Source organism: Augochlora pura, chromosome 11, assembly GCF_028453695.1.
Source record: "Augochlora pura isolate Apur16 chromosome 11, APUR_v2.2.1, whole genome shotgun sequence".
NCBI classification, from domain to species: Eukaryota; Metazoa; Arthropoda; class Insecta; order Hymenoptera; family Halictidae; genus Augochlora; species Augochlora pura.
This window is the reverse complement of record NC_135782.1, coordinates 15743907-15758284: the sequence shown is the minus strand read 5'-3', so window position 1 is coordinate 15758284 and position 14378 is coordinate 15743907. Positions and strand designations below refer to the sequence as shown.

General features: G+C 36.3%; 1 protein-coding gene across 3 annotated transcripts in view; it reads right to left on the bottom strand.

Annotated features, from left to right (window-relative positions):
• Ctns (lysosomal cystine transporter cystinosin) overlaps positions 1-14378 on the bottom strand; it is a 34528-nt gene that overhangs the window by 4972 nt on the left and 15178 nt on the right. For 2 of the 3 annotated variants that reach the window (XM_078194227.1, XM_078194225.1), the window contains exons 2-4: positions 1140-1191; positions 961-1051; positions 685-864 (exon numbers count right to left, since the gene is read on the bottom strand). In XM_078194227.1, the coding sequence (XP_078050353.1) occupies positions 685-864; positions 961-1051; positions 1140-1179 (311 nt within the window). In that variant the 5' untranslated portion in view covers positions 1180-1191. Of the gene's footprint in view, positions 1-684; positions 865-960; positions 1052-1139; positions 1192-1679; positions 1818-14378 lie in introns of those variants that run through there. The other variant, XM_078194226.1, reaches the window with a different exon arrangement.

The following is a 14378-nucleotide window of genomic DNA, read 5'->3' as shown; positions in this document are numbered from 1 at the left end:
TATAACTTAGTGTTAAAACCTACTATTTAAATCTACTATTATAATCTTAGAGGACATGGCCATGTGCTACTTTCTCGTCTATTTCAACGACCTTGGATCTATGATACCAAAGACACCGTCATCATCATCTCCCATTCATCGTTTTTGTCGACAGCGTTTGGTTTACGAGATACTCGCAAGAAACTTCTCATGATTCTAAACCGAGGTTAATCGTTTTGTCTCAATGCACCGGGAAGATAAAATAATAAAATTAAGGTTAGAATAAGCTTAACATATTTTATGGAGAACGTACGATGCATAAAGTAATATACGCTTGCATATACTTGACTATACTTTGTGCATTCGCTTTGGTGTATTCGGTGAGGTACGACAATTTATTCCTCTATCAGTCTATTATGTATTAATGTTTATATAGAAGTAATTAGAGAACACGACTAAACACGACGTCGTAGCCGCGGTTAGGTTAGCGAATATCTCGTAAACAAAAGCAGCGATATATCGAAAAGAAATTGTTGTTCAACATGGTAACCTTGGCGACACATTTAAAGCTTATTGAAACGAGCGAGGAATCGGTACGAGTTTACCGTGATCTTTATTATCTGTATTCCCTCGATTTTCTAGAATTAAATATGTCTCTTTGAAATTAATATTTTTTTTCTCAATCTGCTACGCTCTTACACTTACTGTGTAACATAACTAGGCGTTACGTTCGCGCTAACAATCGAGTGTCCCGCGTTGAGACCCTTCACTTTTATTATCCAATTTGTTTTACCATCGCTGGTGTCGAAACTAGAAGGATCAACAGAGATCAAGTCGGAATGTTGCACATCCAGTCTTACCGATAGAGTCTGGTCCACAGGATTCCTACAAAACAAAATACATTAGCAATTACATTCTAACAAAAATCATCCGTTAAGTATTTACTTTGTATTATAATGGAACACTATACTGTATGCTTACGTCAGAGATAATGTAAAGGAGTCCGTGCTATTCCAGTAAACCTTTAGATCCTGCTTGGAAACTACAAAGTCTGCCCACGTCTGGCCTGTGACTGAAAAAAAACGAACAACACCGATGAGATACAGAAGCAGAAGAAAGAAACAGATTATTTCAATCGCAAAGTGCAGAGTTGAACTTACCTAAGAGCAGAAAAATTCCAGCGCAGCGTAAGGAGGCCATCTCTGCTCACTTCTGAAACAAACAGAGAACGATTTAAGTCTCCAATGAACTATTATCACCAGATTACACGTAATAGCCTCGCGAACGGCACTAAGATTAGCAAGTCACACTGTTACAATTATCGAGCTTAGAACTGTTGGTCATTCGACTATCAACCATACGGTGACCTAGAAATTGTGGACCGTACTGGTATCCCAAGATATTTATGATACAGGTGTACGGTGTCTGCATAGGCAGAGGTTCCATCAACTTGTGAAGTCTTTGACCGCTGGTCACGCGGAAAAAACAAGGAAGACGTACAAAGTGGTCGGGCACTTTGCCGGATGCATGCCATTGATACCGGCGTCTGCTGGATTGAGAGCTCGACAAGAATCGATACGGGAATCGCGGAAACGATAACATTCTCACAAATACCACGGTGGACACTTGAAGGGAAACCGAGATGTTAGGAAAAAGCGGCTCGCGCGGAAAGACACTGGAAATATTAAAACGAACTTAACCTCGGAAGCACGACAACCTCGACGAACCGTGCCTCGGGGCATTCAGGGCGATAAGAGCACGAGTTCTCCGAATCTCCAGCATTTTGCGTTGCTCTCCGCCGGCTTATCGGTTCGCTGCGAGGCCCGGCATCGTCGAACACATCCGCCGAGCGCGAAAAATCGATCGAGCCGAAGCGAATGCAAGACAGCTGGAACCACGAGGCTCCAGCTTTGTTTATGCGATTGCTGCGACAACTGGCGGCAAAAAGGTGCCCCACGGACCGTAAATTTGGGCCTTACCCCCACCTAAAGGTGCCTAAATTTTTTTGAATGAACTACGTTCATTTATATCGTCGATAGCACCGTAGGTCAAATTGTCGTTTTCGCATCTTTTATTTGATAATTATTGGAGTTATCAAGTTGGTTCTGTTAATAGCTGTTGACTGTATTTGATATGTATGAAAAATATGTATTTATGAAAAATTTGTCAAATTGTGTTTTATTTTGTTAGGGTGTTCTATAAGATTTTTCTTGAGCCACGCTTTGTATGACGAGGAAAACTTATGGATCTGCGATATAGTGTACAGTGAGTACCACTAATATTTCTATAAAAATTGTTCATAATTATTTAATTAAAATGGGATATGTATATTAAAGGACACCGACATTTTTTTAAAAAGGCTTGTCACTTTAAAACAAGACTTGGATTTCATATAAAAATGAAAAATCGACCTTAAATTGTTGTGAAGCCAAAACTTCAAAAAAATTCTTTTATGCAATTTGTTGGAACTGGAAAAGTGTAGTATACTACAAGATTCTTCCAAAAGGTGAAACAATCAATTTTGCACAATATTGCAATCGACTCGATAAATTGAAAGCCGCTATAGCTGAAATAAGGGCAAAACTGGCGAATCGACGAGTTGTCGTTTTTTTTTCGCGACAATGCAAGACCACGTGTTGCGTTGGACTTAAGGCAGAAATTTACTTGTTTCAAGAAACATTATTTCTTGAACAAGAAATATCGTCAATCGATTTCGTATCGAAAAAAAGGAATGAAAATTATGGCACATCCTAATGCATAAATTCGTGAAAATATAGGAAAAACGTGCTATGGAAAATTTAACGATGTCAACTATTTATTCTTCTTCAATATTTAATGAAATAATGGAAAATTTGGTTTTAAGGACGAGTTATAGTCAAGCAAGTCTGGTTAACCTTTTTCACTATTTGGGTTCCGTAAACACTACCTTGCCACTCGTAACAAGGATATTTACGTGCGGCTCTATATCTCGGATCATCTGATGATAAATAATTTTGTGGTGTGAGTAATATCTGAAGGTAAGCAGTCGCTTATTGATAACGGTTTAAGGAACAGTTAAGTTGGGGAGAGAGTTATACTCTAATTCGTTAATTAGGGCAGTTGACCATCTGAAGGTATGGGAGGCTTCTAATAATTATTTTGTGGATTTTCATAGATGAATATATATATATATTTATATATTTATATATTTATATTAATTTATGTATTAACTCTTTGCACTCAAAGTCATATTTAACTGTAAGTTTAAATTATTCTTTTGACTATAGTATTTCCATTTTGTATAACAAAGTGTATAAGTATGAAATTAAGTCCTATAAGTTGTGCAACATTTATATTTTTAATATTTTTTTAAAATTTGAACTTTGCTAATATAAAAATTATTTTGGAACGTGGTGTAATAATTTTAGTGGTGCTTCAGAGTTACCACTCGAGTCCAAAGGGTTAATACATTATATTTTATATCATCGTCAATTCTAGTTAGTAATAATAAGAATTAAATTTCTTTAATCAAGTTATAATAATTTTGACATAACCTGGACACTATCTAAAAATTGTCCTAACCATTTGCAACGGTAATCTAGTCTTGCAATTATCCAAAAAACAATTCAAGTTACTCAATTCAAATTACTAGTTAGTAATAATAAGAGTTAATAATAATAGTTTAATAACTAGTTAATAATAATAATTTTGACATAACCTAGACACTATCTAAAAATTGTCTTAACAAATTGCAATAGTAATTTAGTCTTCCTATCTTCCACGAAATAATTCAAATTATTTGGTTCAATATTTCCAATAATAATAAGAATTAAGTTTCTTTAATCAAGTTATAATAATCTTGACATAACCTAGATACTATCTAAAAGTTTTCTCAACAAATTGTTATAGTAATCTAATCATGCAACTATCCAAAAAAACAATCCAAATTACTCCCTTCCATATTACTAATAATAATAAGTTTTAAGTTTGAGGAATACCACGTGATAAATAACCTAAAAAAGTAACATAAAATAAGCAAAACGACGAGATAATTGCTTGGATATGTTAATGGTACACTGGATACATTCCAGGACCAGTTTTCGACGGTGATTTCGTACGTCTCGACGCGAGTCTCTCACGGCTTTCGAAAAGAAAACGCACGAGCCACTGCAATTATTATATTTCTGGAAGGCGACTCGTTATAACCCTTTACGATTACGACGGTCATTTCGGTGGATCGATTACCGGGGTCCCACCTTTGATCGCGGTTCGATTACCAGTTCCCGAGCAAAGAGCTGATCGTTGTTAACGAAATTGCGGCCGGCAAAGCGGCGGAGAGTGCTGCCGTATTATCAAGGCGAAACCGGGTGGCCGCCAAAGGGGACGAAAATTTCCATGATAATGTTATGTTAATACGTCGCATTCGGCAACTCGTGGCGTGCTCCTGCGAGCGGAGTTGCTACGGTGATCCGGGAAAAACCCGCTTTTCGCGACGAAAAATCGTTTTAACGCGGTCTCTTCGAGGTTATGTTGCTATTTGTCGTCGAATTTGTCTTGGCAGATAACAAAGTCAAGACGGAGTCAAATTATATATATTATATATTTTAAAAACTGGCAAGTATGTATTTTTTTCCAGTAGAATATTTTTTGGACAATTTTTGGAAATTTTAGGATTTTTAGAAAATTTAATAAATAACGAAAATGTTGGAAATAATTAGAAAATTATTTATCGAAGGTATTCAGTAAGAGCTAGAAATAATATATATAATAATATTAATATATTCAATATTAATGCATTGAACTTTTTAGCTAGCTTAAGGGGTTGCTATAGTAATCCATAAGAAAAAGGAAAACTCAATTTTAAGTTGCATTAAATTTGGAAAATTAAAATTACAGATTTAATTCATTTATTAAAGATATTATTCTGTCAGAACATAAGTGAATAATCTCTTACAGTTTAAATAAAAAATAAGAAACATTTTGCAATGTACAAAACTTGAATAATTAAAATTACAGATATAAATTATTTATTGATAACATTATTCGGTCAGAACTCGAGTGAACAATTGCTTGTATTTTTATAATATTATAAAAATATAGTATTTTTTTATAAATTATTTATTGAGGAGATTATTCTGACAGAACATAAGTGAATAATCTCCTGTATTATTTATTAAAAATAACCAAACATAACCTGACATAACCTGAAATTTTCTAATGTATAAAACTTGAATAATAAAAATACCAGATTCAATTTATTTATTGAATATATGTCTTTGTCAAAGCATTCATAAATAACATTTTTAATTTTGTTGTTTTAAAGGGTTATTATACCAGTTTATAAGGAACATTTTTTCGATGAATTAAAATTGTAGAGTTGACTTTCGGCCAGGCGAATGTTTCTACATTTGCGACTCGGTAGAAAAAGAGGTGCGCATGGGTTGCTCGGTTCCCCCATATACGTTTCGAGGATAGAATAAATCGAAAGCGAGATGGACGTTCGAGTGCACTCGTCGTCCCAAAGGGGCCTTCGCGAAGCTTACACGGAAACAGCTCTGAAAGTCGATCGGCAGTCTGCTGCCGCTTTTGTTGACGTATACAGGCTTCCTCGCCGCCAATATTTTCCTTTGCGTTATATCCCCGGGTCCACGGGACCGACGGACCTAATCCTCGAAGATAGCCGGCGTCCTTCCTCCCCCTTTCCTCTCCCCCCCACCCTCCTCGTTCCTTTCCTTTCCTTTCTATCATTTTCAATTCGTCTTCGATATGGATAAACAAGTTTGTTCCCGGACGATCGCCGATATACCTTGAAATTATTCGGCCGAATCATTTGGCCGGGTTGCTCCGGGATACCTCCCCTATTCACCCTCCTTCCCTCTCTCTCTATATATAAATAGATATGTATTTATATATAATTTTTTGAGAATTACATATTTATCGAAAAATTGTAATTCAGGAAAAGCGTCGATAAAAATTGGTCAACTTTGATTTGCAATAACTTTGCAAAAAATTGTTGTAGAATGATGATCTTTACGTCAAATTAAAGCTTGAAATCTCTGCTTTAAAACAAGCTATATTGTTTTTATATTTGATGCAGTATCGTCATTGTAATTAATTAAATGGAACCATAGAAAAAACTACCCCCTTTTAATTAACCAACAAATGAGATTGCAAGGATTACTTTAAATTATTGTAACTTCGCGAAAAAAATCGCAGCAGCATTTCATTTTTTTTAATTAAAGGGGAAGGATTAGACTTTATTTTACCGTAAAAGGCATCGTAAAAGAATTTTGTAAAATTTGTGCGTTTCGTTGAACTTTGCAATTTTTGATATGACAAATATAACATCATATTTAAAGGATTGCGAGATAAGTGGCGAAATAAGTGTCGAAAAAATTAGAACTAAAAATAAAGATACTGTCTTAAAGTCGAAGTTTCAAACTTCAATTCAAGATAAAGATCATTATTCTACGATTATTTTTCGCAGAGTTATCGTCAGTTAAAGTTGACCAATATCGAAGAAATTTCCTTTAGGTAATCGCATATGATGGTTAAAGTGAGACACCCTGTATACTTCGTGTCTCTGTCTCTATCTTTAGATACGTCTTTTCTTTGACGGCGAGATCTTCTGGAAATTTTCAGGGCGGAAACAGAAGTTTCCACGGTCCCCGGAGAGATTTCGGACAGCCGCTGGTCGCTGGTAAATATTTGCTTCGCCAGCTTTGTCCTGGATCTGTTTATTTTTTTCCCGTTGCTTAGGAAAAACACCTACCGTTTTACCACTAACGAGAACAATCGATCAGAAAAGCCCTGGAAAAATAACGCAACTTCCCCACTATTTTTTAAAAACAACACAAATAATATTTATAAATTCTTTAAAATTCTGCAACATTGGCAAAGCTCAAAAATATTTAAATATATTTTATGGAGCACGAGATATTGAAAAATATTTATCCCGGCAATAATAACTAAATTAATTCGAGTTATGGGTCACAGATGACTCGTATATGTATCGACAAATATATATAAAATTTTAACAATATTTAGTTATTTTTTTATTTAAGCCACCCACTGAATTTTTAAATATATTTTTCAGAATAATTTTCGAATATTTCTATTAATTCACGATTTTTTCTTATTAAATTAAATATATTTATTACAACCTAACCTAGCGTAATAAATTCTTACTACTTGCTCTAGTACATTTTTTAGGAAGCTATATAGCCCTAAAAAAATAATGCACCTTCCCACTATTTTTTAACAATAACATAGATAAAATTTATAAATTCTTTAAAATTCTGCAACATCGGCAAAGCAATTTCGATGATATTAACATATATTTTATGGAGCAATAAAATAATATATAATATAATATAGCATAGCATACCATAGTCTAGTATATAATATAATATAGCCTGACATAGCATACCATAGCCTAGTACATAATATAATATAGCCTGACATAGCATACCATAGCCTAGTACATAATATAATATAGCCTGACATAGCATACCATAGCCTAGTATATAATATAACATAGCATAGTACAACATATTTCTATTAATTCGTAATTTCTTCGTATTAAATTAATTACATTTATTACAACCTAACCTAGCATAATAAATTCTTACCACCTAACCTAGTAGATCCTTTAGAAATCAATAAAATATTTTTGACAGTCTATAGACACGTAGATGCGCGACGCAGTGCTGCGGTTCGCGGCGCCAATAAAAAAAAGCGCCGCGTCGGTAAGATCGCAACCGGGTGTTCCGATTGATCCGTGTCCGAGCTAATTCGAGCCTGTTTCGCTATCCCTGGATTATCGAGACTCCGTCCGTGTTAACACGCGGAAGCTATTGAATTTTCAAATCCCTAAACGATCCGCCTGCGATACGGCCCGACCGTGTCGAATCATGCGTTTCGAATCACTCGCGACATTTACTGTCGTTTCGCGCGGCCCCCTGTGTGCGCAACCGCTCGTTCGAGATCCTAAAGCCCCGATGCCTCGAATAGCGGGAACGGAAAAGGGCTGGGGAAACGTTGTCAAAGGCACCCGTGAAATACACCGTCGGCTCATAATCGGCCCTTTCGATTAGGATTCGTTTACGACTTTCGCGCGCTTTCGAAATTTTATGCTAGTTTGGCTTCAATAAGCATTGGACGTCTTAAAGAAGTCCATTCTAGGGCCAGTATAGGTCTGAGTGCCTTAGGACCTTAAATAGACGTTTTTAAGACGTTTCATTCTGATCGTCTAATTTAGGACGACTTTAGAAGTCGAAAAGTTTGGAACGTCCAATTTGAGACGTTTTTAGAACGTCTTTGGGACATTTTCTAATGGAAAAAGTGTCCTTAAAGATACTAAATTTGAGGTTAGACGCCCAAAAGACGTTTTAAAGACGTTTAAAAGACGTTTAAAGGACATTTAGAAGACGTTTAATAGACGTTTTGATTTCTATCAAAGGGCATTTATAGACTATTGTTTAGCTGTAAAAAGACGTCTCGAATGTCCTACACGAGACGTCTTTCAGACGTCTTAAAGATGCCTTTGTGCTACCTAGTACTATAATAATTATACTGAGAATATTTTTGCAAAATAAAGAACGCCTCGGTTAATTGTAAGAACAAAATTATGTTCGGCCTATTAATTTTCGACTAGGTTATGACAATATTTTTATAACTATAATATTTATATAATTATAACATTCTCCAAAATCACTGTAAAAAAAAGCAATATAACTAAAATAACAATAGTAGAAATGTAACTCTAAACACCAAAAATAAAAATAAATCTGATCCAATCAATAATTTTCTATTAATAATTTTTTGTGTGTAGAATCAATTATTTCGATCGACGTGTTAGGTTTGGGTTAACGGGGACGAATACATTTTCATTTCAGAGAATAGGGGAGGGGGTCTAGTATTTGGTTTATAATTGTTTGTTTTAATGCTAGATGTAATTCCAGATGTAATTCTAGATTTAATTCTAGATAAACGACTCCAGAGATATTCGATTGCAAATGGCGACAAAACAATGAAAACGTGGGCCATTACAGTCTTGCCAAATTAGATCAGTTAAGAACTGAAGATAAGTGAGGCTAGGAACCAAGCGGAATAGCGTGTCGTAGGTTAGTACAATGTGTTATATTGGTAAAGTACATATAATATAGTACAGTAAAGTGAGGTATGGTATATTGTAGTGTAGTGAAGTATAGTATAACGTAGCTTAGCATTACACAGCGTAGCATGGAATAGTATATAATATAGTATAGCATAGCATAGCATAGTATAGCCTAGTATTGTATAATATTGTATTTAATATATTTTACAGTATAGTACAACATAGAACATTATTGTATAGTATAATATAGCATAGTATAGCACAGCACAGTACAGTATAACATAGTAAAGCACAGTATAATATAATATAGTACTGTATAGTATACTGTAGTATAGTACAGTAAAATATACTATAGCATAGTACAGTATAATAAAATCACGACTCCCATTGTCAGATTTTTTCATCATTTAAAATCCATATTCCCTCGAACATATTCGAACACTCTGAACTCGCCTAAGCAACTGACTATAGTAAGCAAAATTCGGCGACAAGAAACCATAGAATTCGAAGCGAGATACGTCGGTCGCTTGGAAAAAAATCTTCTCCCACTTCCCCGTAGGAACATCGCGGAAGTCCGGGCTCTGCTTCATTCAATTACACCCCAGGGCAACTTTATTCATCATTCAAGGCGGGATCCATTACACCGACCTTGAAAAACTTCGCGCGGCCTCCTCGAACGAAAAACTCCGGCGCATTGAAAAAAGAAAGAAGACGAGCGAAGTTCTCCGGGCGGGTATTACGACGAGTACGGTGAATGTCAGTTGGCGAACTGGTGGGAAAAAGCGAGACATAGCTCGGAAGTAGACTTATGTTTTTGCATAGACTATAGCATTTTTTGATTCGAGGGTTGTCAGGAAAAATTTATAGGAGCGAGTGATAAAAAGAACTATAGCAACGAGTGATGAAAGAAAAGGATTATGAGATGGAAAGAGACAAAGGTTATTGTTTTTAAAATATATTGTTACTTAATAATTGTTAATTAAAGGCGTAGATAATAAAGATTAAGTCTCAAGAATTTTTTTGATTCGGTTATGTTTATAGTTGCCAGTAGATTAAGCTACGTTTTGAATTGGAAAAGTGGTGGTAAGTCACGTGAGACGTCCCATGTTGTGAGTCCCAGTTCGTCACGTGACATGCCCCACTTCCGGAGTCCCTACGCGTCACGTGAGACGCCCCACTTTGCAAGTCATAGCACGCGAAGCGCCCCACTTTGCAAGTCCCCACGCGTCATGTGACACTCCGCGAGTCCCGGCTCATCACGTGGGACGCTCCACTTCCCCAGTCCCCACACGTCACGTGAGTCGCCCCATTTCGCAAATCCCCACACACCACGGGACACACTCGCGCTCCTACGACCCGAAATCCGACCACCATAGTCATCGTTATGCTAATCCAGGGATGGCGAGGGTTCCCACGCGATTCTCGTCCTTCGTAGCACCTGTTTGTGCGGCTCCACCGCCGATATAAACATCGTGCGTTTTAGTGGGTCAAGTGTTGGAGAAGTTCCATCGAGATTGCGGAAACCGGTTGTTGTATTGAAAAGGAACGCCGGGAGGAATAGATAACGACGGGGGTGAGCGTTATCGGAGTGATGTACGCGCCGACGGAGAGAGAGACAATGGGAGGTCGTTCTAATTATCAGGCTGGTCGCGAGACTTTTAATTTATTGACGGGTGGCGATACCGGAGTCGCCGTATTATACAGCAAATACAGAGTGAAAATATTGGCCGAGGAATCTAGGCTTTTATTCGCGACTGGAGATACGCGGGCGCCGCGTTCACGAAACGAAAAACATTTTCGGCAATCTTGACGAGAGAAATATTTGAGATGTACCGGGTGGAAAATTCGAAACAGATCCGTAGTAATTAATAATAATATATAATATTCTTGAAAATTAAAAATGCTTTAAAGCTAAACTTATTTTCCTAACGCTTTTTTTTATTTTAATTTATCGACGAGTATTATAGCATAACTTTTTTGGATCACACTGTATATATTTATATTATTATAGTTTAATTACTGGACTAAACATCCATGAAATAACTTCGTATTAGTTATCAGAATATTTTCCACCTATTCTTTCAAGTGATTAATAAGAAGTGAAATATTCGAATTGATCGATTTATTTTGCCCACCCTGTAGATTGCTCGTCAGTCGAGATTAGCTTACATTACTCCGACCTATATCATGTTTGGACTCATTTTAACCGGAAGAATCTCAGCTATCCATTGCCGCTACGATTACAAAGCTTTTTATTGCTAATCACTCATTGCTCTATTGTTTATTCGTTACTGCATTTATTTAAACACCGAACATTTTCTGTCGATACTCAATTGACTGCATCTATCTTACTTGTTCTATTTATTACCTTTCTTTGCTCACGTCGTTTCTAGAAAACGAAAATTTGTTCCGCACGGTTAAATTTACATGTGGGAATTCGTCTTACCTCGTTTGTCATCCGAACGGGCGAACAGTTAAGCGATATTTTAACACTTTCTGCTAGCAGAATCGTTTCTCAGAAACGAAAATTTATCCTGTACGGTTAAATTTACATGTGGCAATTCATGTTACCACGTCTGTCATCCAAACGAGCGAAAAGTTCAACGATATTTTAACACTTTTGCTACCTAAGTCGTTCCTCAAAAACGAAAAGTTATCTCGTACGGTTAAATTTACATTTCGTAATTCGTTTTACCTCACCTGTCATCCGAACGAGCGAGCAGTTCAGCGGTATTTTAACAAAAATTCAACGCGGTCGCCGCCGTCTTATCTCGCTGGGACGTGACGGTACCTCGTTTACGTATAAAAGAGCACGTGTGTACGGTGATACGCTTCCCGCGCGAGATACGACAACTCGTAAATATAGCTCACCGGGCTTGAGCGCGCGCACGGAGTTGTTGCAAAGAACGCCGGCAACTCCGGAACAAGGTCAGGCATAATGAAGGTGCCCCGCGAAGTTGGAATTGTTTCGGATTCGTACAAGTTTTCCCGTCGGCTTCCGCCTGGCGAGCCGATCGACGAGATTTAATTCTCCGTCGCCCTGACGTCGCCGCTCGTCGACGACGGAATGAGCAACGATTTGGTTCCTGATGCGTTTCTCGACGCGAAGATAGCATACTCGATGGAAAGATAGCATACTCTAGGATCAGTATAGCGTCTGACCTACTGTTTACAGGAGAATAAGCTACGCGAGGAGTGGGGGTAAATGACGCATGCGCAGAACCACGTGGCGAGTCTACTGAGTGGACATTATATTACGTTTTCTCTCTTCTTTTTATGGATGATAATATAGCTAAGTAAAATACGATGACTTTGTTGGTCTGAATAATTAATAACTGAACAATTAAATAAATTTAGGTAAACTAAATAAGTTTACTTAAACAATTGTCATAACTTTGACATAACCTTAACAATACAGCATTAAAATGCAATGACTTTATTGGTTCGAATAATTTATAACTGAACAATTTATATAGTTTACTTCGAAATTTTTATTCCATTGAATAATATATATATTATAATATATTATAATAATAATAATAATATATTTTAATATATATAATACTGTAATTTTATGTTATTTTTAGGCTCAGTACTATAGTAACACAATACAAAGCTGTGATACAGTATAATAAGTGTCACCCTGTAGACGCTCCACGCCACTGTACGACACTCTCGCGCATGCGTTGCCTACTCCCACTCCTCACGTAACATACTTCCTTGATCTAATCTCCAAAGTGACATTACTATATTGCCTAGAACCTGACATAACCTAACATTACTTATATCGCGTTTAGTATTCACAGAATTTAAACAATAACAAACAAGCTGTCCATATTATAATAATAATAATATGTGATAAAACATTGCACGCATGCCTTGTGGTTTTATCGTCGAAGGACAATAGGACGCGGCCACGCTAGTTCTTCTAGTTGGATTATAAAAAGGCCGTTCGGAAACGGACTTTTCTTTCCGATGCTATCGCGTCACGAAGCATTAAGCACCGCTCGTTAATCATATTGTGTGTACATACTTGTTCAGGTATAGTTTGTGGTAATGATGTAAGTACACGGTGAAGGTAACAGGCTACGCTGGGTATAGTCATCGACGAGCGTTTTTTCACGATTGGATGAAATAATTCGATGTAATTGCATTTTGACCGGCATTTTGGGATTTTGGACCATTATACAGGGGAAAGGTAGACCGATGTTTGAAATAGCTGGCCAAAATTCTTAGCTAAGTACGATATTTATGGAAATTGGTAATAGATTTTGTTCTTAGGGTTGGTGAGCTTGGGTGGGTCATAAAAATTGTTAAATTTACGTTCTAGGACTGTGAAAAATTAACAATTATTTTAGTTGAAGTCAATGTTAATAATTTAACTAAAATAGTACCTAGGTTAGGGTGCGGTGGATTCTTTTATTTAGAGATATCCCTTATCTCCTTCTCGTATTTATATTATATTAATTATATTATGTTATTAAATTATACTAACTTTTATGGAGACATGTAAAATATATATCTTCATACATTATTATTAATAAATAACAATTCTTACTCAAATCCATAAGCACCCCTTATAGCTATTTTTATTTTAGGAATTTAAAGCTAAATTTACGCAGCACTAAAAACAATAATAAAATCACTGCATAATAAAAATAACAATACTGAATTTATTTAACACCTCCCATAATTTTTATTATAATTTAATATTCGAATTTATAAATTTATTTAATCATCTCTTATGAAAGGGACTTTATGAACAATATTAATAAAAAAAATATTTTAACCAGTAAAAATGGCCACCAGGATGGATTTACTATCAATTAGGCTATTTCTTGAGACCTATACCATCATTATGCATAACTGTACCCCCATCCTAACAATCATACAATATTTATTAAAACAAAATTTATTTATTGGACGCCGAAAGTACCTTTTTCTTGCTGAATACTTTGAGCCTGCACTTAGGCCAGTCACCTATGTCAAGGGACCCCATAACATCGCAGAAAAGTATACGAGATCATGATACATCGTTCATCGAAGCCAACGCATCTCACCATTTTTTTTCCCACGCAACGATGGCCAGCGTTATCTTCCAACCAGGTGCATTATCCATTTCGTTCAGGAAACAATTTCCCCGAACACTTTCGCGTGTAGCAGTATTAAAGGCCAGTCGGCCAGGTAATAACGGTTAGCATAAATTAAAGATTAACTTTTGCTGGGTATCCGGATCAAGGCAGCCGTAATGCCGCGGTCCCATGCTAATTTCTTATCGCCGGCAATTACTTAATCTGCATCC